The following is a 25,857-nucleotide window of genomic DNA, read 5'->3' on the forward strand; positions in this document are numbered from 1 at the left end:
GTTTACTTAGTGACATTCAAATGCAGCTACAGTGCCTTCAGAAAGTATTAATATTCCACTTTGTTGTTACAACCCAAATTGTTCCATCTACACACAATACTCCATAATGACAGTAAAAACATGTTTTTAGACATTTTTTCAAATGTATTGAAAATTAAATACAGAAATATAATTTACATAAGTATTCGCACCCCTGAGTCAGTGATTACAGCTGTCTGTCTTTCTGGGTAAGTCTAAGAGCTTTGCACACCTGGATTGTACAATATTTGCACAAAAAAAGTATTGCCATAGATGTTTAAGCCGGTTTAAGTCAAAACAGTAACTAGGCCGCTCAGGAACATTCAATGTCATCTTGGCAAGCAACTCCAGTGTATATTTGGCCTTGAGTTTAAGGTTATTGTCCTGCTGAAAGGTGAATTTGTCTCCCAGTGTCTGTTGGAAAGCAGACTGAACCAAGCTTTCCTCTAGGATTTTGCTTAGCTCTATTCCATTTATTTTTATCCCCCCCAAAAACTCCCTAGTCCTTGCCGATGACAAGCATACCCATAACATGATACAGGCACCACCATGCATGAAAATATGAAGAGTAGTATTTGGCAAATTTTTTGAAGTTTTACTTTAGTGCCTTATTGCAAACAGGATGCATATTTTTGAAAGTTTTATTCTGTACAGGCTTCCTTTTCACTTTATTATTTAGGTTAGTATTGTGGAATAACTCCAATGTTGTTGATTCATCCTCAGTTCTCCCCCATCACAGAAACTGTTTTAAAGTCACCATTGGCATCATGGTGAAATCCCTGAGCGGTTTCCTTCCTCTCCGGCCACTGAGTTAGAAAGGACGCCTGTATCTTTGTATTGACTGGGTGTATTGATAAACAATCCAAAGACTAATAACTTGATTATGCTCAAAGGGATATTCAATGTTTGTTTTTTCTTGCTTTTATTTACCCATCTACCAATAGGTATTTATTAGGATCCCTATTAGCCGCTGCAGACATCAGCTACTCTTCCTGGGGTCCACATGAAACATGACATTATACATAGTACAGAACATTATAAGTCAAGGACTGAAATACATCAATTTAAAACGCCCTTCTTTGCGAGGCATTGGAAAACCTATCTGGTCTTTGTAATTGAATCTGTGTTTGAAATTCACTGTTCGACTGAGGGACCTTGCAGATAATTGTATTTGTGGGGTTCAAATATGAGGTAGTCATTCAAAAATCACATTAAACACTATAATGGCACACAGTGAGTCCATGCAACTTGTGACTTATTAAGAAAATGTGTTTACTCCTGAACTTATTTAGGCTAGCCATAACAAAAGGGGATGAATACTTATTGACTCACGACATTTCAGCTTTTCCTTTTTAATTAATTTGTAAAAATTTCTCAAGATACTTTGACATTATACAGTTATTGTGTGTAGGCCAGTGACAAAAGAAAATCTAAATGTAATCAATTTTAAATTCAGGCTGTAACACAACAAAGTGTGAAAAAAGTCAAGGGGTGTGAATACTTTCTGAAGGCACTGTAAATATTGACTCCTACCGTTACCAACCCTCTAAGGCAGAGAAGGTCAGAAAAACAGCATGTGGAAGCCAGTGGTACAGCTATCTGGAGATCCTCTGTACCCCATCCCAAGATTTTCAACATTACCCTGGCCCCATCCCCACTCCACCCCTCTTTCCAAACGCAGCGCTATGTAGAGCAAGATCCATTACCCTAGTGTCTTCTAACTCTCTCTGGAGTTTCTCAGCTTTGGTCTTTTCAAAGAGCAGGCTCTGTTCAAGCTCCTTAATGTGGGCATGCTCCAGTTTGGTCTGCGTCTGTTAGTAAAGAAGGGAGAGGAAGAGAACACAACCAGTGCCACTATCACATGCCAGCCCAACACAGAGAGGAAGAGGGAGGTGGGAAGATTTGCGGGTGGGTGGAGGGTGTAGAGGGAGGTGGAGTGGGGATGGGAGGGGAAGGGTACCCCATGCCTAGCACAGGTGAGCATTGGAGATGTTGCTGAAGGAAGGTGATATGAGGATATGGGAGAAGGAGCATGGGAAATGGGGAGATGTGTTATGCTTATGGGTATGCAGAGGAATACATGCAGAATGACCTGGTGAACCAAGGCATGTTTGAACTGAGTGAGTGAGCCGGCAAATGAGTGAAAATCTAAATGGACGAGCCCCCCCCTCCACCCCCCACTTTACTCCATGACATGGAGGGCCTTCATGCACAGAAAAGGGACAGCAACACTGCTCTCTCTCTCTTTTGTGATTGCTCCCATTTGTAAAGATCACTGATCAGTAGATCAATAAAGAAATAGCAAAAACCCATGTACATTTATAAACAACTTAAAACAGACAAAATCAGTAAACACTGTAGAATATGGGGCAAAACATATAAAATGGACTAGTACTCTTATAATGTAGGCCCCATCTGATAAACACCTCCCCCTCACAAAACTGATACATTAAGGTTAAAATGCCCCTATTAATTCAATGCTACCAAGTGCAGAACATTTACTTTGGATTTCAACAGATTGCAATGGGAAGGTCAGAGGTCAAGCCTGTGACAAGACTGTGAGATGGTGGAGGGGAGCATCTCCAGTGGTTCCATGCTTAGCACTGGGCCAACATGAAGGACAGGGGGAGGAGAGGACACAGAAGCAGTAACATCACTGATTGCGGTAGGTAGAGGACAACATTAGTACACCGTCAACTGTTGCCGTGGTGGTTTGGTTTTAGTTTTTTTGGTACGTTTGTTTTTAAAAGCTGCATGCATGTGCTTAATACATTTGTTGCAGTAATTAGTACACAGACCGTTAGTACGCAAACAAAATCAGATAAAAAAGGGGTATTACTTCTAACCCTGTGGCACTCATTTTTAAAGATAACGTTTGTAGTGGAATGCCTTCAGGGTAATTGGGATGGTCCCAATTGTAGTGGCACTGTGGGGTAGATAAAGACAAATCATGTTCATGTTATAACAGCCACCCTGAGCCCACTTGCTTCCGAGTATCTGAGCCGTAAACAAAGATATGGGTTGCCAAGGGAGAGGCAAAAAAATAGTTCGTTGTTTTCCCCCAAAATTGCCCACCTTTCCTCATTTCCACATGTTATGTACCGTCAACAATTACTGTTGCCTGATATTCTATATACAAATAAACTTGGTCATTCCCATCAAATAGAACTAGAGAGATGTGTTGGGGAACAACACTGTGCTAACCTTAGTCTGATGTACTACTGGTATTTCTTAACGAGTGGAACACAGGAAATAAATAAACACCAACAAATTCCTAAAATTATTCTCAGATCAGGTGTTCACTTCAAGCAAACTATGTTTAGGAACATTCAAGCTATGTAAATCCCACTGTGTGGATATCTACATGTTACATAGTCATGAAATGAGAAAGACCTCCAGATTTGTGCAGATCTGCCTGAGAAAGGCACTGTGCAAATTTGGAATAGTAGTTTGGGGGCGTTATTTGTAGAACAGCGCAGTGCCATGCTCAGGCTGACCCTCTACAATGCGCAGTAGCATGACTTCATGGATACTAGAAGCGCATGAGAGCCAGGCTCAGTCAGATCTGATTCTGACACAACCCTGCTCCATGTGGGAATGGATGACCTTGCTGTCACTTGTGAGTGCCATCAGCACCATAGAGAGAATGAGATTTCAGTCAGAGTCTCATTTTACAGGGCATATGAGATGGCTGTGGGAACTGGGCAGGACGGATCTCTGGTCTACGTAGACAGACTGGAGAGAATATGTACTGCTCAGTCCTTGGCATACTAGTCTAAGGAGATGTCACTGATCACTACCCTGCCAACTTAAAATCCCAAGCCGGAGGCCAAACTGTTGATCTAATGCATACAGAGTATCCAAATAGTGACCTTCGGTAAGATATAGTTTCTAACGTAAGGAATTAATATAAGGCACATTCTGCACCACTCTAATCTCAGGGATCGGGAGCAGGGATGTTGCAGAGTGACTTAATTCCAGAGAGGAACTCCAGTCTGCATTGTCATCAAAACGCTTTTACCTCAAAATGTCCCAATTTGACAAGACAGGGAGTTTCAACTGCAGTCCTGATGAGCTGCAGCATTGGTGTACTTCTGATACACCTCAGCATCAAAGTCACTTAGGGGCAGATTTCGACTTGAGATAGGGGAATGTGAATCAAAGATTCTTCTCTGTGCATACAGAGGAAAGCCGTATACATATTTCTGGAGTGTGTGTAGAACAGTGTGTGTTTACCTCCAGATCTCCTTTGGTAATGCAAGCTTCCTCCACACGAAACTGAAGGTCCTCCACCTTTCTATCACACAGAACACACTTCATATTATAGTTCAGAAACATTGAACACAAGAGGTCTGAAAAGGAATCATGGCTCAAGAGGTCTGAAACATCACAGTACTGTGATGATAATCTTAGAAACACATATTTCCACTATCAGCATAGTTATACCCATAGTAAGACCCCATGCCCCAGGTCTCCTGTCATCCCCCAGGTCTCCTGTCATCCCCCAGGTCTCCTGTCATCCCCCAGGTCTCCTGTCATCCCCCAGGTCTCCTGTCATCCCCCAGGTCTCCTGTCATCCCCCAGGTCTCCTGTCATCCCCCAGGTCTCCTGTCATCCCCCAGGTCTCCTGTCACCCCACACCCCTCTGAAGCCTCACCTTTTCTCCTCCTCCAGCTGATTGAGCAGCTCAACCTTCTCCTTGTCAGCAGCCTCCACCAGGGTGCGTAATTGGTCCATCTTGGCCTCCATCTTCATATGATACACATAAATATGCATTAATTTAAACAGGTCATGAATATAGGTCCTGAGACACCCAAGAAAAAACTATCGAAGGCAGCTATACATCCGACAGCTGCCTGTAAAAAAACAGATATGTTTTTTAATTGACAGTGTTGAGCATTGACAGCAGATGGCAGTGCAGAGGTTTATGTGACATGAGTGTTTGATTGAGTTACAGCACTAAGGTGTTTTCATGGCGCCAGGTTTGTCATTGTCATGCATGACATAATACACTTTTGCTAATGAGAGTTCCAATGCTGGAACGTCCTGGATCTTATCTGTGGGGAATGTGTGTGTAAATAATCCTGAGGGCAAACCCTGTATGCTGTTTGTGCGTGTACACCATGACAGGGGACACACGCGTGCGTGCGTGCATATATATATATATATATATATAAGCCATAAGGGAGAGTGCGTATTGACCTGTTCCTGGTCATCTCTCAGCAGGGTCAGTTCCTGCTCCACCTCGCCCACATGGGTGGTTGCCTTGGTCACCTCTGCCCTCTCCATGTCCCGCTCCGCCATCAGCTGCTCAATGTGCTGCTGCTTCTCCTTCAGCACCTCCTGAACTGCTGTGGTGCCAGAGATCTTCCTTGAGTACCGTGATGACGTTTCTGTCAGCTGTGGTGGGGGAACGGAGAAGAGTGTTTAAGACTGGTGAATTGGGGGATGGAGTTCTACCAGACAAAACCCAATTAAAGAACAGACATCTTGTTTACACTGCAGGTGTGTATGTGTGTGTGTCTTTGAGTGTGTGTGTGTGCGCGTGTTTCTCACCAGGCCTGTGCGACTGGGCTTGGCGCTGACAGAGGAGGTCACAGAGCTCATGGAGCTGATGGAAGAGGTGCTGGGGCTGCGCTTCAGGCCTGAGGGCGTGGCCACCACCTTCCGCACCGTGGTCTTTGCCTTGGCCGGCGTGGTGGAGGGGAAGCCGATGCGCGTGACCTTGTGGACCGGGGCAAACAGGCCATACTTGGGTTGGCACTGAAAGTATCTGGGTAAACACAAATTAAGGGCATAAGACAAAAAAACATGTCAGTGCCAAAATATATATCTTCTTTTTTTTTCAATATATAAATAACACGACTTGGCTGTGCTTAACTCTCTTTTATGCAAATTGGTTACCAGGGAGTGGCATCTTTCTCAAACCTGTCTGATAATACTCTCTGGTCTGATTACCTGGTTCCTGCCACTGCCCCATCGTTTTTTCCCAGGGGCTCATCCAGTTCCACACCACACCACTCTCCCTTGGCAAAGTCCGTTTCACCAAGAAAGCGAACCACACCAGCTTTTGTGCCACCAACCTGCAGAGACAGTACAAAGAAAGAGTTCAGAAAAGCCTAATAAAAATAATACCAATAATAATTTAACTTATAGAGCACTTTTCCTTACAGAAAGAATATCCAAGCGCCTAGAGGGTAACTAGCTTGGCTTGCAATAAAACCACTAAGGCAACAGTACATATTAATAATCATCAATACACGCAACCTGTCAATATCAAAGAGCTGATAAATGCACAGTCAGCATTTACTTTCCCAATTCTCTAAAGGGAGAAGTGAGAAAAGCACCCTCCCTTCAAGTGAATATTTGATGTTTGCTACTATATATGGTATTTTTGTGGACAGTCCCTGTCACATTTCCTCTGATCATCAGTGACACACTTCCTCTCAACACAATATGTTACACAGCCTGAAGCTGACTATGAGAGAAAGAGAGAGGGGCCTTGGCCAACATTCAGGAAGGAAGGTGCTCATAAGAGGACAGAGCTTGGCTGTGAACCGAGTGACTATACACAGACACTGAGCTCACGGAGGCGTGTTAGAACGTACGTTCTCATTGGTCAGTGAGAAGTTGGGAGTGAGTTGGGTGGGTGGAGACTTTGTTCTGCAGACACATTCCTGAGTGATTACCATGGTGAAAGGGGTCAGTCATGTGACTCTGAGACCAGCCTGTATTTACAGCAAAGTCACCACACAAGGGGCAAGAGGAGGGGGTGGAGCCGGGGCTTGCCCAGGGGAGAGGGGGAACATTTGAGACCAACTTGCAAAGATGAACTAGCGAGCAGGTGCAGAAAAATAAGCATCGGGATAAAAGCTGCCTGATCCAAAATAACCTCTGCTTTCAAAGTGTTAATGAACTAAGCCATACCAAAACACGGTCTCCATTCTTCAGCTCCCTCTCCCCCTTCTTGACCGAGCCGGTGTCTGAGAGGTTGGAGATAGACTCGCTGTTTGTGCGTGCCAGGTTGGAGGCTGGAGTGGCGGGCATTGCAGTTGAGGCCTTCTTGACAGAGGGGGTGTGAGAGGCCAGGCTGGCGGTGGAGGGGGTGGGTGACCCAGCCCGGGATGGAGGTGCTGTCTGAGTCCCGTTGGCCTCGCCCTCTGTGTAGGACAGCTTGGAGGGGCGAGTGAATATCCCCTTCAAGGGCTCACACTGGAAGTAGCGCACCCCTGCCACCGAGCCATCGTTCTTCCCAATGGGCTCATCCAACACAATGCCAGCCCACTGTCCTGGTGCAAACTGAGCATCCCCCAGGAACTGCACCACGCCAGGTTTGTTCCCATTCACCCACACCCGCTCCCCGACCTGGAAGTTCTCCCCGCCATCTTGCGTCCCTACTGCACCGCCACCTGGAGTGGACTTGTCAGCTGCGACTACTTTGGGTCCGGCTGCAGGGAAACGGGTGGAAAACATCCAATTACTGCCAGTGAGACAACTTCACTGAGCTAACAGAACTAACATGAAGGAGTTAGCTCACAGAACATGACACATTTACCTTGTTATTCAATACTTTCAAACTCTTACCCCATAATGCCATATGTTATGTACCGTCAACAATTACTGTTGCCTGATATTCTATATACAAATAAACTTGGTCAAATGTTAACAGCTGACCAATGTACAAATAATTGTTCATTGGATGTCATCATTAGGTCACACTTCACAGTCACATTTTCACATGACCTCTGATTGTCAACGATTTGAAACAAAATAGCAGCACATTTCACACAGCAAGACAAAGAGCACTGTGTCTAAAGCCTCTAGTAGACTCACTTCACCCAATTTCTCCTGCTGAAAAATATAGGTAATCCACCATATTGGAGAGATTTTAGGGGTAAACACTACAGCCTACGGATCCAAAATGGCCAGTGACTGATAAGGTCTACAGCATAAGGTCTACATCAAATGTAATCAGCAGATCCAGACTGATGAAGCAGTAAAGCCCCTTTTATTGCAACCGTAAGCCGATTGATGACATCCAAGCCAGAGGTTAGCTGCTGTAGCTCCCACAGCCGGGAATGAGAAGCAGCCAGGCCATGTGAACAACGCTGGTGCTGAGGAGGAGCTCTTACCAGTGGAAGGGGAGGTCTTGGTGGCTGGCACCCCCGTCGGCCTGCCTATCTTGCTGGGTGCTTTGAGCCCGCTGGGCTTGGCTGTGCTCATGTTTCCTCTCTGTGTGCTGTGAAATCCACAGGGCCTTTCTGTCCGTCAGTGGGCACCGGCTGACCCCAAACCATCGACGTAGTTGTGCTCAGCCGCTGAGATGACAATGCTCTCTGAGTAGCAGCACCAAAATAAATGAACCACAAATAAAAGACAGGAAAAAGGGGCGAGGGAGGGAAAAAAGGACCCTGTTAAGAGAAAGGAGATACTGTACAAAGCTGTTTGTTGTACTAATGTATGCACTTTTTAAATATTAGCCTATTTACTTTGCATAATAGACTACTAATGATAATAAACCACATTAAAAGGAAATGGGATGTTCAATAACCATAGACTACTTCAGTTAAATGGAAAGGAGGAAGGAGTGTTGTTCCACTGGTCCATTTTACTTTTTTTTTTACTTTCAAGAACCTGGCTTCTTATATTGATTTGTTCATTTGGTTCAACTTCAACATCATGGGTGGCACTGCCAAGGGTTATTGTTTACAATGGATTAATGGTGAGAATAGATGGGCTGAATGGTCTGTCCTCGACATTCAAATGATCTTATGTCAATGTAGGCAGTCTGTTATCACAACAAGCAGAATCTCTCCCCCGTCACAGTGAGTTCTATACTAAAAATACTCAGGTCACAAGCCAGGCCACATTCTAGTGTCTCTGTGTCTGCATTTGTCACCACCATACGAAAACAAGTTCTCTCGCTTTCCCTTTCACACATGCAAAGTCGATCAGTCTTCTGTATCAACGACCCCAGTACCATTCATTTGCACTCATATTCAATTTTTTGTTGTTGTTGTGAAAGACAGTGTGAGGCACCTGACCAGAGCATAAATCATCTTTCAACACCAGACATAAAGGCCCCTACTTGTCAGCCAGAGTACACTTCTTTTTTTGTTGTTGCTCAATACCATGTTGTTCTACCCTCACTACTTTACTAAGCAGTTCTTAAAAATGGGCCCATTACATTCATTTAAAACACAATGACATCTTTCTAAATTCCTCACATTCCCACCACTAATACTCTGCTGTGTTAATGTGTGTTTGCCAGAGTCTTGGACCCTCCCTCTTCACCATAAACTGTAGAGTTTGTGTGAAGAGGGAGGGATTAGTGCATAAACATAAAGGAGTAGGGTGTTTAGCAGCCCTCCTACAGGACAGACTACTTTAGCTAATAGCTAAAGATGCTACAAGGATCTAGCCTACCCGTTACTACCGGACTGACAATGAAAGAGTGACCTTGCCATTATCCGGAAATGTTTGTGTTGTCTTTTCTCAAGATTTCTCAATAAGGATAGATAACACTACAATTAGGATACTATTCATGTGAGAAATAGCATTAATAATGTAGTAACTGATGAAGCCGTTGGCCCAGAGGTGGCAACGTGTGGTACTGAAGGTAGGTCAGACTGAATTTTATTGATAGTCTGCTAAGACTTGCACCAAGCCTTGAAATAATGCCTGTGGTTAAGAGACAGAGCAGCAGGTGGACAGCAAGGCTAGGGCAGTGAGCCTCCAGCCTGCACATATCACTTTACCACCTTACCCATGGAGGTCAACCACACACTACTTAAGTACTGCTGCTATGGCAACACAAACTATGCACTATTATTGTAGTAGGAGGTATGTGGTCCAACAGAATGTCATCCAATAGGAACCATTTGCCTACACAACCGTTCTACATCTGGAGTACTGTTTAGGCTATAAGGTGAGGCAACATCAGTAATGGAATAGTTCAACTTCCTACATCCATTTCCCTGACTATTATGCTGCCAGCCCTGAGTGAGAGCATCTAACATTATCAAGTCACCTTGCATAACGGAAAACTGCTAACTAAAATAATTAAAAATAGATCTTGCAGCTAAGTCACAGACACAAAAGCCTAGATCTATCGAGCACTCTCTCTCACACAAACACACATCTGCCTGAATGCCAAAATAGATCTCTCAGCAGCACAGAATAATGGGTGAGTCAGCAGCATTGACCCAGTTTCCCTGCAGCACTCCAGTTTTCCCTCTCTGTGTCTTTGAATGACACTGATTTGTGCCCCGAGGTCAGGAGGACGAGCACAGGCCCTCAAGGAAAAATCACAGAAATGATTGATATCTTTGTGGCAGCAAATGATGAGAGGATACATAGAAAGAGTAGAGGGGTCTATCTATTGTTGTGCCTGTTCTATTTAAGATAAGTTCACTATCTACTCACTATCTGTTCTACTCTATAACAAATTAAAAAAGAGCCACCACTTTACCCCAAATGTCTAGGCCGACATTGTCAAACCTGTAACAGTATTAAACAAAAACAACCTCCTCAAAAACATGACTACGTCTCGTACATTGCGTCGCAAACTTCTTATGTCTTGAATCTATAGAAAATGGTAAAGTCAACTTGCTTTCCCAAATAGACCAGCAATTTCTAGACTTGAAACCTGAGCCTTACATTTAGAAACTGTGGACATCTTGTGCCTATGAAAGTGATAGAATGTTCTCAGCTTTCAGTTTATCAGTGTAGTCAGCTGGTAATGGCAGGCCTAATCCTTTGCTCCTGACTCCCACTCTAATCTCTAGTTAGGAAGGCAGCCAAACACCAATGTTCTGTCAATGCAGGTTTTGGGTAATTCACATATCCTAGTGATGAACATGCAAAATGACATGGTACTATGGAAAAGTTACCATACAAACTTCTTAAACTAGGTTACTAGTCAGGGTATTTTCATTAAAATAATTCCCATCCAGGTTAATTTAAATTAATTAACTTGGATTTGTTTAAATTTAAACTTACTTTCAAACCAGGATCATTTGCTGAAGCGCTTGTTTGACCCACTTCCTGTAGTGTGCAGACATTTTGTATTTTAGTGTCTCATTACATGTTTCTTACGGCACTGGGTTCACATGCCACCTGCAGAAAGTAAGCACCTATTAAAAATTTACACAATGAACTCCACCAGTGCATGCTGTAAATTTAGGAGATATCAAAAATCAGATTGAATGGTGGACCAGCAAGCTATTGTACTTCCAAATAGTTTTTCAATGAAGACGGCACTGTAAAAATAAACATAACCTTGGTGCTCTGTTCGGATACATGACATGGGTGGGGACTGGAAGAGGACGTGTTCTGTAAATCAAATGTACTTCTTAAACTGATTTGAGGGCCCAAAACATAGAGATAATCGAGTTCCATGTATGATTACTTGTTGCAGGAGCTTATCTACAGCATATCTGGCTTAGCTAAACCCTGCACAGTAGGGAAGCATCGCTCTGACAGTTAGTTAGTTCTCTGAATGCAGGAAAAAGGCAATGGACCTTGCATTTTTCACTGTACAATATACTTTTGCTGACATCAGTGGTGAAAAAGCCTCACTAAATGACACCTAATTTGCTTATTATGAATAATTGCAATGTACTGTACCCTCCACTTCCCCATTCCCTTCATGAAGTGCAAAAAGAGTAATTAACTTTCTCAGAGAAATGGATGCACTTGGAAACAGTTACTTGTCTCAGGGCATAAATCTTGAAAATAGTGTTTAACCACTTGGTACTACAAGACTAGGGTTGAATTGCGGGAACCCGGTTACTGAGATTTACAGCACAAAACCACTCTTTTCACGGGATAAATAACTGTAGAAACCAGTAAATTATAATAAAACATTTATATGAACAGCATGGCATTAAATGGAAGTGTTAAATTATATTCAATGTCTAAATCTGGCTTCTCTATGGCCTCTGCATGATGGATCAACAAAACTCAGGGTAGGGACGGACCATCTCAGATTGGAGCGCAGTTCTCAATCCATGTAGATCTATCAGCTTACCATGGTCACTTTTTGTGACAAGTCGGCCTACATTTGCTGCAGCATAGTCTATAATATATAGTCTAGAGGTCGACCGATTAATCGGAATGGCCGATTAATTAGGGCCGATTTCAAGTTTTCATAACAATCGGAAATCTGTACTTTTGGGCGCCGATTTCCGATAATTTGTTTATTTTAAAAAGTTAAAAAAAAATGTTTTTATACCTTTTATTTAACTAGGCAAGTCAGTTAAGAACCCATTCTTATTTTCAATCACTGCCTAGGAACTGTGGGTTAACTGCCTTGTTCAGGGGCAGAACGACAGATTTTCACCTAGTCAGCTCAGGGGTTCCAATCTTTCAACCGCACAGTTAACTAGTCCAACGCTTTAACCATTGCACTCCACGAGTAGCCTGCCTGTTACACGAATGTAGTAGAAGCAAAGGTAAATTGCTAGCTAGCATTAAACTTATCTTGTAAAAAAAACAATCAATCATAATCACTAGTTATAACTACTGATCCAGTTTAGCAGGCAATATTAACCAGGTGAAATTGTGTCATTCTCTTGCGTTCATTGCACGCAGTCAGGGTATATGCAACAGTTTGGGCTCTCTGGCTCATTGCGAACTAATTTGCCTGGATTTTACATAATTATGACATACATTGAAGGTTGTGCAATGTAACAAGAATATTTAGACTTAGGGATGCCACCCGTTAGATAAAATACCGAACGGTTCCGTATTTCACTGAAATAATAAACGTTTTGTTTTCGATCATATTAATGACCAAAGGCTCGTATTTCTGTATGTTATTATGTTATAATTAAGTCTGATTTGATAGAGCAGTCTGACTGAGCAGCAGCAGGCCCGTAATCATTCATTCAAACAGCACTTTCGTGCGTTTTGCCAGCAGCTCTTCGTAAGCACAGCGCTGTTTATGACTTCAAGCCTATCAGCCTAATGGCTGGTGTAACCAATGTGAAATGGCTAGCTAGTTAGCTGGGTGTGCGCTAATACTGTTTCAAACGTCACTCGCTTTTAGATTTGGAGTAGTTATTCCCCTTGCGGCTTTTGTGGAGCGATGGTTAACGATGCTTCGAGTGTGGCTGTTGTCTATGTGTTCCTGGTTCGAGCCCAGGTAGGGGCAAGGAGGAGGACGGAAGCTATACTGTTACACTGACAATACTATAGTGCCTATAAGAACAGCCAATAGTCAAAGGTATATGAAATACAAATGGTATAGAGAGAAATAGTCCTATAAATACTATATTAACTACAACCTAAAACCTCTTACCTTGGAATATTGAAGTCTCATGTTAAAAGGAACCACCAGCTTTCATATGTTCTCATGTTCTGAGCAATGAACTTAAACGTTAGCTTTTTTACATGGCACATATGACTTTCTTCTCCAACGCTTTGTTTTTGCATTACTTAAACCAAATTGAACATGCTTCATTATTTGAGGCTAAATTGATGTTTTATATTAAGTTAAAATGTGTTAATTCAGTATTGTTGTAATTGCCATTAGAAATTTTTTTTTAAATTTTTTTTTTTAATATATATATATTTTTTTAATCGGCTGATTAATCGGTATCGCCTTTTTTGGTCCTCCAATAATCGGTATTGAAAAATCATAATCGGTCGACCTCTAATATAGTCTGAATGCATGTTTTATTGACCCATCTCCATCCGGCTTTCAGGGGTCACTTAATTTTTTTAATTGTAAAGATAGGCTGTTTTACAACACTGCAGCTGCAATAAAATAAAAACTATCACTCGAATATCATTGGTTTAAATCAGTGCACCACGCGAGCACTCTCGCAGTCTCTCTCCATCAATTCCATTCAAATAGATAATCCTGTTCTTGATTGAGATATATATATATATATATATATATATATCCTAGCCTACCTCTTTCAGGTAATACGTTCAATGCAGTATTAGCCTTATATTTAGGTAATTAATGATGGGTTATGTATAATAAGCTTCTAACTTATAGCCTCTGTCTCTTGCACAATACGCACGCACCTGAGCTCCGCTGGTGTTGCTCCTTAGCTCTTGGAGTCCCATGTAGGAAAATCTAGACTAGAATAGCTCGCCCCACATTTCGCATTTCTTATACCAATATACTATTTGAAGAGGTACGCAACGCAAGCTCTTGTTTTCTGAATGTTAAATACAGTAGCCAATAGAAATCACAGGTACTGTCATTGGCTGCCACCTTTCCAACAAGTCAGTTCGTCAAATTTCTGCCCTGCTAGAGCTGCCCTGGTCAATTGTAAGTGCTGTTATTGTGAAGTGCAAATGTATAGGAGCAACAACGGCTCAGCCGCGAAGTGATAGGCCACACAAGCTCACAGAATGGAACCGCCAAGTGCTAAAGAACGTAAAAATTGTCTGTCCTCGGTTGCAACAATCCCTACCGAGTTCCAAACTGCCTCTGGAAGCAACGTCAGCGCAAGAACTGTTCGTCGGGAACTTCATGGCCGAGCAGCCATATACCAGACTAATATCACCATGCGGAATTCCAAGCATCGGCTGGAGTGGTGTAAAGAGAGCGAGCAGTGGAAACGCGTTGTCTGGAGTGATTAAACACCATTCACCATCTGGCAGTCCAACGGAAGATTGTGGGTTTGGCAGACGCATAGTAGCAACTGTAGTGTTTGGTGGAGGAGGAATAATGGTCTGGGGCTGTTTTTCATGGTTCGGGCTAGGCCCCTTAGTTCCAGTAAACAGAAATCTTAATGCTACAGCATACAATGACATTCCAGACGATTTCTGTGCTTCCAACTTTGTGGCAACAGTTTGGGGATTGCCCTTTCTTTTTTCAGCATGACAATGCCCCTGTGTGCAAAGCGAGGTCAATACAAAAATATTTTGTTCAGATCTGTGTGGAAGAACTTGACTGACCTGCACAGAGCCCTGACTTCAACCCCATCAAACACCTTCTGGATTTAATGGAAAGTCAACTGCGAGCCAGGTCTAATCACCCAACATCACTAATGCTCTTGTGGTTGAATGGAAGCAGGTCCCCACAGAAATGTTCCAACATCTAGTGGAAAAAGCCTTTCCCAGGCTGTTATTGCAGGACCAACTCCACATGAATGCCGATGATTTTGGAATGAGATGTTCGACGAGCAGTTGTCCACATACTTTTGGTCATGTTGTGTATGAGTCAGCCTATTAATTTTACAAATAGGCCCTATTATATTTCAAAATGAAAATCAAATTTGCAAGCCTATACTTGTAACTTTGTAGGCTGCACCATAATCCCATGTTCTCTGTTTTATACAATACAGCACAGCAATAGAATTTACATTAAAAAAGATTAGCCTACAGGAGCTAGTTTCATTTATTTACCCAAGAGAGCAGAGTTGTGTAATGTGCAGTAGCCTATATCATATATGTATTTGATAACGGCATGATCATTTGGACAAGGGATCCTTAAAATGTCTTTAACGTATGGCTCATCAGTATCAGGTAGCGTCAGTCTTACATTTTCAATCAAAGCTCTTATCAAATCCAGACATAGGCCTATTTATATGCTTTATAATGCTTTGAATGACACTTCCGGGTTTCAGCGGGGAAAAAAACACAAAAAAAACATTTAAAGTTGTTTTCATGGCTTGGTTGTGAAATAGGCACATTACAGACACATTTTTCCTCCAGGAAAAAAGGACATTCAAGAAGCATTGTCAGGTTCACTTGTAATACCAAATAACTGTTATTTTTTTAAAGGCCAGTTTCATCATAGCAGGCATAGAAATCGTACATAAATCATAAACAATAGCCTAATCAGACAGCTCAGTTTGGGATCGACTAAATTCTGAAACATCAGTAGTACAGTGAGCAAAGCAGGAGTTTAAGACAACGAGCACTTTCTTGGATCAAAAGATTAAACAAATATGAGATCAAATAAGCCTGGATGGTTTGTTTTAATATTTAGCAGATTCATGTGAAAACAATTCAACTGTAAACTAATTGCTTGTAGTGGTATGTTATTGTTTGTTGATGGTTTTGCTGTAAATCAGAGACGGTAGTCTAACACCAGACTCAATGCCATAGATATTATTCAATAATAAATGGTCAGCTCACTGGCACACTTTCTGTTACTTATCTTGCTCTAGTCTAGCAATTCAAATGAGCTTTCAGAGCAGGGCCAATACCAAAGTGTCCTCACTTCTTGGGAATCTCAGGTGCCCAAGAAGTGAGGAAACCAGGTTAACTGTTGGCAACCTAAAAACCTGGCTGAGCTCTTTTACCCTGAGTATATAAAGGGTCTGGCTGCCTCTGCAGAGTACAGCCCTGGGGACTGAGAGCAGGGTATCAGGATCCACCACCGAGCCTGGTAAGGTCAAATAAACCTTGGTCGGTGCACCTGCTTCTGTTACCGGTGGAGGCAAAACTTCTTGAGCCTTATTGGTGGACGTTGATCCAAGCATAAAAAGAAACCTAAGCCTGAAGTTCTCTCCATTCTGCTGAACTCAATCAATTAGGCAGATGATTTTTCATGATCAAATGTTTCCCGAACAGGCTTATCATTTAATCATTACTGAAGAATTTCAAATGAGAGCATGATCAAAGAAGCACTGAAACCAAGTCAAAGTCACAGATATTTTTACACGTCTTCTGTTTAATTTTTCTGTATTTATTTGCTATGTTATTTTAACTACTCTATGGTTATTATTTAAGCAATAACGCATGAGGGGTTGTGGTGTATGGCCAATATAACACGGCTAAGGGCTGTTCTTACGCACGACACAGCACTTAGCCATCGTATATTGGCCATGTGGCGGCAGGTAGCCTAGTGGTTAGAGCGTTGTGCCAGTAACCGGAAGGTTGCTGAATCGAATCCTTGAGCTGACAAGGTAAAAATCTGTCGTTCTGCCCGAGCAAGGCAGTAACCCACTGTTAACCCGGGCGCCGAAGACATGGATGTTGATTAAAGGCAGCCCCCCCGCACCTCTGATTCAGAGGGGTTGGGTTAAATGTGGAAGACTAATTTCAGTTGAATACATTCAGTTGGACAACTGACTCGGTATCCCCCCCTTTCCATATATATATATATATATATTTCCATATATATATATATATATATTTCCATATATATATGGAAAGGGGGGGGATACCGAGTCAGTTGTCCAACTGAATGTATTCAACTGAAATTAGTCTATATATATATAAAACCCCTGAGGTGCCTTATAGCTAACCAAAGTAATTAGAACACTAAATATAAATGTTTTGTCAAACATGTGGTATACGGTCTCATATCAGCATTCAGAGCTTGAAACAAAGTTACTAATATTGCTTAGATAAATACATAATAGTAGATTATGGTTATTTCTTTATGCAGTGTGCACTGATCCAAACACAGGAATAATTATCACTGTGAATCTATTTCATGTTTATTTGTGTCAATTAATCCCATAAGTAAGGGATGGGTCGCCAACTGGCGACTTGACACAAAAATGTAAATGTAATTCATTCATTCATAGAATAGATTATCTTGACCTGAGTTTAGGTACAAAGTATCAAGTGATTTTAATCACTACCATGGTAGAATATTTTACTCCACTACATTCCTAAAGAAAATAATGTACTTTTTACTCTATACACTTTCACTGACATCCATTGCTTAGCAGGCCAGGAGTGGTCCAATTCGTATCAAAATAACATCCCTGGTCATCCCCACTGCCTCTCATGCTTAGTTTGTAAATTATGTCCGAGTGTTGGGTGTGACCCTGGCTATCCATAAATCAAAACATAAAAAAAGTCATCAGGTTTGCTTAATGTAAGGAATAGAAAGGATTTATACTTTCACTTTCTATTTTGATACTTAAGTATATTTGAGCAATTTACTTTTGATACTTAAGTATATTCAAAACCAAATCATTTGACTTACTCAAGTAGTAATTTACTGGGTGACTTTCACTTGAGTAATTTTCTATTAAGGTATCTTTACTTTTACTCAAGTATGACATTGGGTACTTTTTCCACCACCGAATAGCATTTCCTTGAAGTTCGCTTGCAAGGTATAAATAAGCAAACTTGACAAGAGACAAATGGTTCGTTGAGTTTGAGTTGTTCTTCATGATCGTCCATTCGAAAGGTTCCCTGGGAGATTTCCCACGTGTCATAGTCCCACTGACGCATTGCCATTCCAGTGTATTGTTTTCGGTGTGGTCGATGAGGTGGCACATCTGGACATCGTTTGACAGTACCTTCGAAAAGTGCTATGATGCGAACTTCAAGAAAACTCGATTGGGCTAACAATCTAAATGTATTGAAACACTTGCTAGTAGATCGTCTCGCAAAAAAACTACACAAGCGAGTTAGCTAACATTAGTAGCTATACTCTGCCAGGCCTGTGCCTGCCAACTCAGCTTGCTAGATACGATACTAAGTTATCGTTCCACTTGTGAAAATTGATTAAAAAGTGATTAAACTAATGACACATTTTCCAGTCTCTGCTCGCAGCAAGGCTATCGTGAAGTTCAGAGAAGAAAATTGACAAATACACGGCGTTCCGAAAAAGTTAACGTAGCAACTGGGTAGCTTTCATACTATTTTAGCTTTCCTAAGCCACGCAAACATAGCACACTTGACAATGGGTTGCCATTAACGTTACTAAGGAAACTAACGTTAACGTTAGCTAGTTCTACTGTTAGACGGAATCACAAGTCCGAACGCCGAATCGTACTGCAATGTCACCGCTGACGGACAACCGGGATTGAACTAGCGATTATGATCTCCGGTAAAAATAAATCTAAAATCACGTCTTCAGTCAACATATAATCTCCAAATCAAAACATGCTGAAAATGTGGTTAGTTACCGGTTGTTAGCTAGCTAACCTTGAAGGCCCAGGTAGTAGTGGCTGGCTTGGTTTCTTCTACCTCCAGTAGGCTAAACGATGTAGCCGTGAGCTAAGATGGGGTTTAGCAACTCCCTTTTCCTCCGTGGGTTGTTGTGGGCTCATTGACCTGGCTGAGGGCCCGCCCGGTTAACCATACCGCTAACGTGAGATAGCGGATGCAAGTCTCTTCACCAATCCTTACCTGTGGCACTCTCGTATGAACCGTTTCTTTGACGAAAAGCTAGATATAAACAATCCCACAGACACTGCTGAGTTGTCTCCCCAACCGAAGCCTTCTGTTTTGAGTCCGACCTGAGGTGCTGATTGAGTGATGCAATGACGTAAAATGGTCTCGCCCCTTTAGACAGTAAAAAAAAAGTATCTAATACTGGACCACAAATTGAACAATAAATTACCAGAATTGTTATCCGAACACGCAATAGGTTATAAGATCCATTCGCTATATATATATTATTTTAAACAAGCTACTAAACTTGCATTATTATTGCTCGTCTGTCAAAACGAAAAATCATTTATACACTTTAAATAAGACCATTTGCTCGGACGAATTTTTTTTGAGCATGCCCTTTGTCAAATATATATATTTTTAAATCCATATAGGTAAACGGTTATCACCCAAATACAGTTGCTCGTTTCCCTGTACTGATTTTGAAACCCTGTGTGGAACTTGCTTCCTTTTACCGTTAAAATTCTGGTAAGAGTTGGGTCCTTTTCTAATAACGTACTTATCACATGGTTTGACTGGAGAGAACAGTTGTACAATTTCACCATCCAAACAGATACGGTACAGACCAATAATTGCTTCTATAAAGGCTATATTAGAGCAGGGCTGGCAGTCAAGAAATGTGACAACGCTTTAGACCAGTACATTACTAGATCTAATTTTGGCCATTCTCCACCAAGCACCATCAGGGCACAACCCTTAACCAGCCCTCCAAATGGTTTATAATCTTGAACACTATTTAAAAACAGAAACATGAGAAATTCATACTGCAAGCAGCCTTCCCACATACTGTGTACGTTTAATTCAGACGTTCAATGGCAAAACTACAATGACAGTCCAATTTAGAATAACAAAAACAAACCATTGACCCCTAAGTAAAAAGTAGGCCAATCTCCTTTGACACTCTTCTCCTCTAGACAAGTTGCTCTTAGTCAAATTTAATATGGTTACCTGAAAAAGTCCAATTAGGTTTTGCTGCTCTCTAGTGCCATTATGTAGTAGCAATAACCAGATGCTGAACCAAGTCTATGACACTGACGAAAAGACGTACAATGGTTGTTACTTTTTTAAATAAACGTGCGATATTAAAGCAGGGCCATATTGTGGTAGTGATATTCTGAATTAAGACACCGACTTCCTGTGTCAAAATAAAATTAAAATAATCCAGTTAAAAATCACCTCAACAATCCAACCAAGTTTCAAATTAACTTAAAAATCGAGATGAATGTCCTTATTTGAAAGGAGTAGCCAATAGGAGGCTACTTTAACCATGAGAAGAGGAGAGGCGCCTAGACTGCAAAGAGTCATAGAAAAATGATCAATCGATGGTAAAAACAGAAGAGGAAAATACATTTTATAAAATCTTACCTTTACACCTAAAAGAGCAATATGGATGTTGTCATTGCTACAAAAATGATTTTATGTGAATGGTAAAAAAGACACGCCAAAACTGGCTTATGAGGTTTCCTTAAAGAAAAACTATTCTATGAAAACCTTGCGTCTTCATAGACCACAGCTAACTCATACGCATAAAATACATTCATTTTGGTACAAAAAAAAAAAAACATTAAAAATAAGTTTGAATGACAGGTCACCAAACTGTTCAGCTCCAATTTTTGTGGCACACTTAAAGAAAAAAGTGTATGAAAACCACAGATTTGTTAAAAAATAAGTGTTTATGCAAAAGAATCCCTGGATTTTAATTCAAGCCAGTCTTTTCACTTTTTTTTGCCATATTTCGAGGGGAACCTTTCAGCAAGTCTCGGATTCGAAGGTATGTCCCGGTGGCCTCAGCAACCTCTGTGAATTCTGGCGTGTCCTCAAAGGGAATAATGCCATGTGCGAACCTACTCCGGTGAGGCACGGCTGTTACCTTCCCCACAGAGTCAGACAGATCTCCCTCGACAGCATCCTGATCTGAGGGGTCTTGCTGACGGCTCTCTTGTTGGACTGGTGTTTGCAGCAAGCTGGGCCTCTGTGCAAGCACATTGCCTCTATCTGCAGCAGCTTCAGGACTCATAGGGCTCTCCTCTTGGACTGGTGTTTTCAACAAGCTGCTCTCATCTTCAACCACCTTGCCTTTATCTTCAACATCATCCTGACATTTGCTAGAAGATGGATCAACACTGATCTGCTCATCACTGTTGTGGCTGGAAACCTCCACAGATCCCTCCTTTTCTTCATCTTCAGCCTCACCTTCCTCCATTTCAGTTTCAGTGTCGACTTGGGCAGGTGTGGAGACGCTGGGCGAGCTGGGGAGGGGTGTTCCAACAGCTGGTGTCTCAGAGTCACTGTTGGTGGTGGTATCAGCATTTTCCAATGCAGCCCAGATCAGCCTCTGCTGCTCCTCCAGCTCCTCCAGTGTCAGCTCTTCCTCCTCCCCACCTACAGACTCCTCACCCACTCCCACACTGCGTCCCCGTAGAGCCGGTGAACCATTAGTGGGTGTGGGGGGAGGTGTTCCCTTAGGAAGAGGGGGTGGAGTGGGAGTGGCTGGTGGTGTACCATGAGGTAAGGGAGGTGGTGAACCAAAGGATGGCGAGTCAGGGGGCAGCGGGGGCTGGAACTGGAAGCTGTCTGAGCTCCGGTGGCGGCGGGGTGTAGTATCCTGGTCTGGAAACAGACACTGACAAGCGTTATGCACTGCTAGAGCAGGGAGGCCATTGCACACATACAACATAAGTGACTTTTGTTTTCTGCAAACAGACAGACCGACCACCCAGTCATGACAGTGAAAAGCAGAATTATCTGCTGGTTGCAATAGAGTAATTGGTTATACATTGTATTCAGACACCTGGAATAATAACACCGCTACCTGAATCAACATCCATATCTGAACTCCTGGCATCAGATCTCCTTTTCTTCGTCTGCTGGGGAGTTGATTCGGATTCATGCAGTCTCTTATTGCAGTTGGCACCAGGCTATTGGCAAAATATATTAATTTATAGTGTGCACACATACAGTGGACAAACAATTTATTAAAATGTGGAATAGGAGAATTGTAGTTACCATTGGAAAATTGTTGGACAGATAGTCAGCAAAATTCTGCTTCATATGGTTATGCTGTATTGGAATAGAGCCATATAGCCTGTAGTCCTAAAAGTCCGGGGGAAAATGTTGGTTGTAAAGGTCTACAAGTTGTGGCAAAGATCGGTATGCTTGTACCCTAATGATGGCCAGCAAACTGATATCAAGAAGACTTACATCCTTCACACTAGGTGGTGCAGATATATTGAAGCCTGGGAAATCTACTAGCTTGCAAACATCATAGGAAATACTTTGTCCATGGTCGACCTCTGTTAGTTCTCCATCTTTTGACACTATAAAGGGTGAACACAGTTTAAATACATAGCAGCCCAATATTAATTAAGAATCAGGAAAGATCAGTGATTCAACAAAAACTGCAAGGGAAGTGTTTAGTAAAGTGGTTGTGGTCTCTCCGGGTGAAATCTTACCCTTCCCATCATATAGCGTGAGACCTGAGTTCTCCATCTCTGCCTCCTTAAGCCAGCCAGGTGGGTAGCCTAACCGCCTCATGCGGTAGATGTGAGGGGGTAGAGTGTTCATTTCAACTCCCAGTGCAGACATCAGCTCCTCACTGATCAATGCCAGAAACACAAGCAAAGGGTAACAGATTTGTGATACCAAAAACCCTAGTTCTACAACTTCACTTAGACCTTGCAATAACTGAAAACAAATTAGTTTCTTCTTGTGTCAGTGCCTTCAGACATTTCAAATGTGCCTTGCCTCATGATTCCAGGTTTGTATCTGGCAAATCGCTCCTCCAGTTCCTCAGCATGGTAACGCTGATTGCTCAGGTTGCCATGGTTACCCTGAGAAAACTCCTTCCGCTTCTCATTGATTCTGGCCATGTCCTTTGGCTAAGAGGAAACGAACAGAGCTGTTGATCACGTGTCAAACCTGGTTTTAAGCTCTTCTGTCTGCCCATGGTAAGTAAACAACTTTCATGTTATAAGATGCACATTAAAGTCAAATGATATTCAAGACTTACCTGAGGACAGTCTCGCAGTTGATGACCATCCAACCCACAGTTGAAACAACAAGGCTTAGGTCTGTAGTATAGGCACAAAAGCAACAATAAAATGTACAGATATGTCCTGCATAAAAAACAAAATCTCTGCTATACCTTTTCTCTTTCATCTGTACTTCCTGTCCATCTAAGGCGATGACCTGGCTGAAGACCTGCTGATATCTTCGCAAAAATTAAGGAACTCAATTAAATGATGCAACTGTAGTTTAAACGTGCGTAACAAAACACAGCACACTTTTCTACACATATACCGACTACCACGTGCATTAATATACACAATGAAAGATAGAAAAGATAATGGTTAAAAAAAGTTAGATTTCTTTTCAGTTGATGTTATCCAACAATGAAAGCTGGATTCTACACTGAAATGTTTTATGAAATGTTCGTTTTAGAAAAAAGAAGTGACTGAAGGACACAGGGCTGTCCACAGAGAGCAGAGCAAGCAGTGTTGAGGATACTTTGGAACCTCCCATCCTTCTGTCTGCTGGGGGTTATCATTAAGCAGGGGCTGCCCAAGTTTGTCCACGCAGAAACTGGTGAAATACAGGACACTTCCCACCATCTGTGAAAAAGAGACACACAAATATATCCAGACAAACAAATGCAAATGGTACATTTCACAAGACATGCAGGGGACAGACACCTAGATTGTCATAAAAAAAAAAAATGAACACCCACACTGAAGGCCTCCTTAATCTTTTTGATGCCACAGGTCTTGGTCTTCTGATCTTCTTCCATAATGAAACTTGAAGACTGCATGTGGAAGGAAACAGATATGAAATATTTTCCATGTAAAACATATTTTCTTCTTTGAAACTTGAGCAAGACCATCTCCAAATCCAAAAATGTACCTGAGGGTTGACATTGCTGGAGGGATTTCCTTTTTCAACTTCTCCATGCAGCTGATGTTTCTGAACAATACTACAGATGGAGTCTTCAATTTCTTGACGGCATTGCCTGGGAAAAGAAGATTAACAGTTCACATGTTAACGCCCATAGACATAGAAATAAAGTTACAAAATCATTGGAGAAATTGACTAAGAAACCAAAAAAGAAATCCTACTTTGAGATGCTATTATTTGCGAAAAGGATCTGTAGAAGAGGCCCATCAATCTTGATGTTTTCAACATTAATGCCACTGGAAGAAAAATATTTGAATGAGGTCATTACACACAGGTTATGCCTGTAGTGAGTAGCGCATCAATAACTTACCTTGGCCTTGTCAAAACTTTCAATTTTCTCTTCAACTCTTGATGTGGACAATAGGTTAAAGAAAAATAATACGGAGGCATTTTTTATCAAAACAACATAGACATCAAGCAAGTTCAACCAATCTACTAGTTTGTTTGGAAAAGATTATACAGTTTTAACCACAAACCATTTATAATTGGATGAATGGAAAGTGAATATACTTCTAGCATTGTACATAAACTATGCAGTGTTAATTCAAGAGAGTGACTAAATTTAACAGTTTTAGGCTGACGTTATCATTCCCCCCCACCAGACTTGGGAGTTACTAGCCGATTAAACTCAACTCCACGATTAACGATGTGTTAGATGTCACATAAAATTAAAGTTTCGTTATGTGTAATTGCAGATTATTCTTTCGGTCCTGAAATCTGTAGTTTTTGATCAAATTAAGTTATGTGATGTCGGAGCTCCAGTCCACCCACACTAATTGCCGCTCAAATCCATCGTAAAGCGTTGAGTTTATTCGGCTAGGGAGTTAGCGTACTAGTCTTCTATCTAGCTATTTGGCAAATCGTAGTAAAACGTCGATTTTTTTTTTGCATGTGTTCTAGCTAGTATGTTTTTTAGCTGCAATGACAAAATAGTTTGCAAGCTAGTGAGATGAAATGCTGTCAAGAGGCATGTCCAACCAGTGACTGGTTGAGCGGTGAAATAAAGATGTCTCGTTGGCTAGCTAAAGTTAGGCCACAGACATGGTGGCTAGCTAGCACCCGCTAGCTTCTCACACAAGGATATTCTCTTCTATTAGACTCCGGATTGTCTCCTCACACTCCTCCAATCTTTCACTGAGCTCAGAGCCTTCCTCTCCACCCTCCTCAGTGAACCGAATGTGAGTAGCAACAGGCATACTCTCTTCCAATTGTTCAAAGAGCTCACAGTCACCAAAATCAAACTCCGCCATCTTCACTCTGTTGTTGCTGGCTAGAGTTCAGAGGTCAACACTTAATCACGCAAGAGCGTTGATTGGTTGTTTTATGCCACATGTTCAAGGGTCACCATAAAAACAGATATTTGGATATAGTGACCACGTTTACATGCTCACAGTTTTAGGGATAGTAGCTCATATCCCGCTTAAGGTCGTATTCAGGATAAACTGTTTACATGCACCTGTGTTATCCTACTTACAAGTATCCCTGTACCCATGAATAAACAGAATATTCCTAATTTAAATTCATATGGGTTAAATGGAAAAATAACTGAAATATGGACACTGACTGTAGGCCTATACATTTTCACATGTAGCGTAATATAATATTAACTGCAGTAAAATGATACAACAAATGTTAATTTTGTCTCGGGAACATGAGTGGAGAAATATTATATATTTCTTTCAGCATCGCTTGAGAAAATGTGAATGCGTGTCTGTCATATCGTTGACACTTGTTATGCACGCAGACAGTATTTAAACCACATACAATATGCACCCAAGA

General features: G+C 41.7%; 2 protein-coding genes across 22 annotated transcripts in view; both read right to left on the minus strand.

The window, feature by feature from the left end:
* LOC109879961 (CAP-Gly domain-containing linker protein 1) overlaps positions 1-19,215 on the minus strand; it is a 51,428-nt gene extending 32,213 nt beyond the window's left edge. For 4 of the 21 annotated variants that reach the window (XM_031820647.1, XM_020472186.2, XM_031820630.1 and 1 more), the window contains exons 1-9: positions 18,861-19,214; positions 8,151-8,354; positions 6,946-7,466; positions 5,977-6,101; positions 5,575-5,791; positions 5,221-5,418; positions 4,676-4,767; positions 4,255-4,315; positions 1,725-1,829 (exon numbers count right to left, since the gene is read on the minus strand). In XM_031820647.1, the coding sequence (XP_031676507.1) occupies positions 1,725-1,829; positions 4,255-4,315; positions 4,676-4,767; positions 5,221-5,418; positions 5,575-5,791; positions 5,977-6,101; positions 6,946-7,466; positions 8,151-8,241 (1,410 nt within the window). In that variant the 5' untranslated portion in view covers positions 8,242-8,354; positions 18,861-19,214. Of the gene's footprint in view, positions 1-1,724; positions 1,830-4,254; positions 4,316-4,675; positions 4,768-5,220; positions 5,419-5,574; positions 5,792-5,976; positions 6,102-6,945; positions 7,467-8,150; positions 8,430-11,019; positions 11,130-18,860 lie in introns of those variants that run through there. The other 17 variants (XM_031820700.1, XM_031820686.1, XM_031820726.1 and 14 more) reach the window with 15 other exon arrangements.
* A 685-nt stretch (positions 19,216-19,900) lies between these two features.
* On the minus strand, positions 19,901-25,358 carry LOC109880017 (zinc finger CCHC domain-containing protein 8). Its single transcript, XM_020472245.2, has 14 exons — positions 25,163-25,358; positions 24,389-24,431; positions 24,240-24,314; positions 24,028-24,133; positions 23,855-23,929; positions 23,635-23,738; positions 23,273-23,338; positions 23,138-23,198; positions 22,873-23,006; positions 22,581-22,723; positions 22,330-22,445; positions 22,135-22,221; positions 21,941-22,046; positions 19,901-21,738 (listed from the first exon to the last, which is right to left on the minus strand). Exons 1-14 carry the CDS (start codon positions 25,326-25,328, stop codon positions 20,825-20,827), a joined length of 2,196 nt encoding a protein of 731 aa, XP_020327834.1. The 5' UTR covers positions 25,329-25,358; the 3' UTR covers positions 19,901-20,824.
* Between the last annotated feature and the right edge of the window lie 499 nt (positions 25,359-25,857).

Source organism: Oncorhynchus kisutch, linkage group LG3, assembly GCF_002021735.2.
Source record: "Oncorhynchus kisutch isolate 150728-3 linkage group LG3, Okis_V2, whole genome shotgun sequence".
Classification (NCBI taxonomy): domain Eukaryota; kingdom Metazoa; phylum Chordata; class Actinopteri; order Salmoniformes; family Salmonidae; genus Oncorhynchus; species Oncorhynchus kisutch.

Bases quoted from the DNA above. Each gene is read 5' to 3' on its own strand.
- LOC109880017 (XM_020472245.2), bottom strand. From the start codon at position 25,328: ATGGCGGAGTTTGATTTTGGTGACTGTGAGCTCTTTGAACAATTGGAA. The intron at 24,134-24,239 runs GTAGGATTTCTT...TTCTTTTCCCAG, and splicing joins GCAAATAATAGCATCTCAAA to GCAATGCCGTCAAGAAATTG. The intron at 21,739-21,940 runs GTAGCGGTGTTA...GTCTGTTTCCAG, and splicing joins AGATATGGATGTTGATTCAG to ACCAGGATACTACACCCCGC.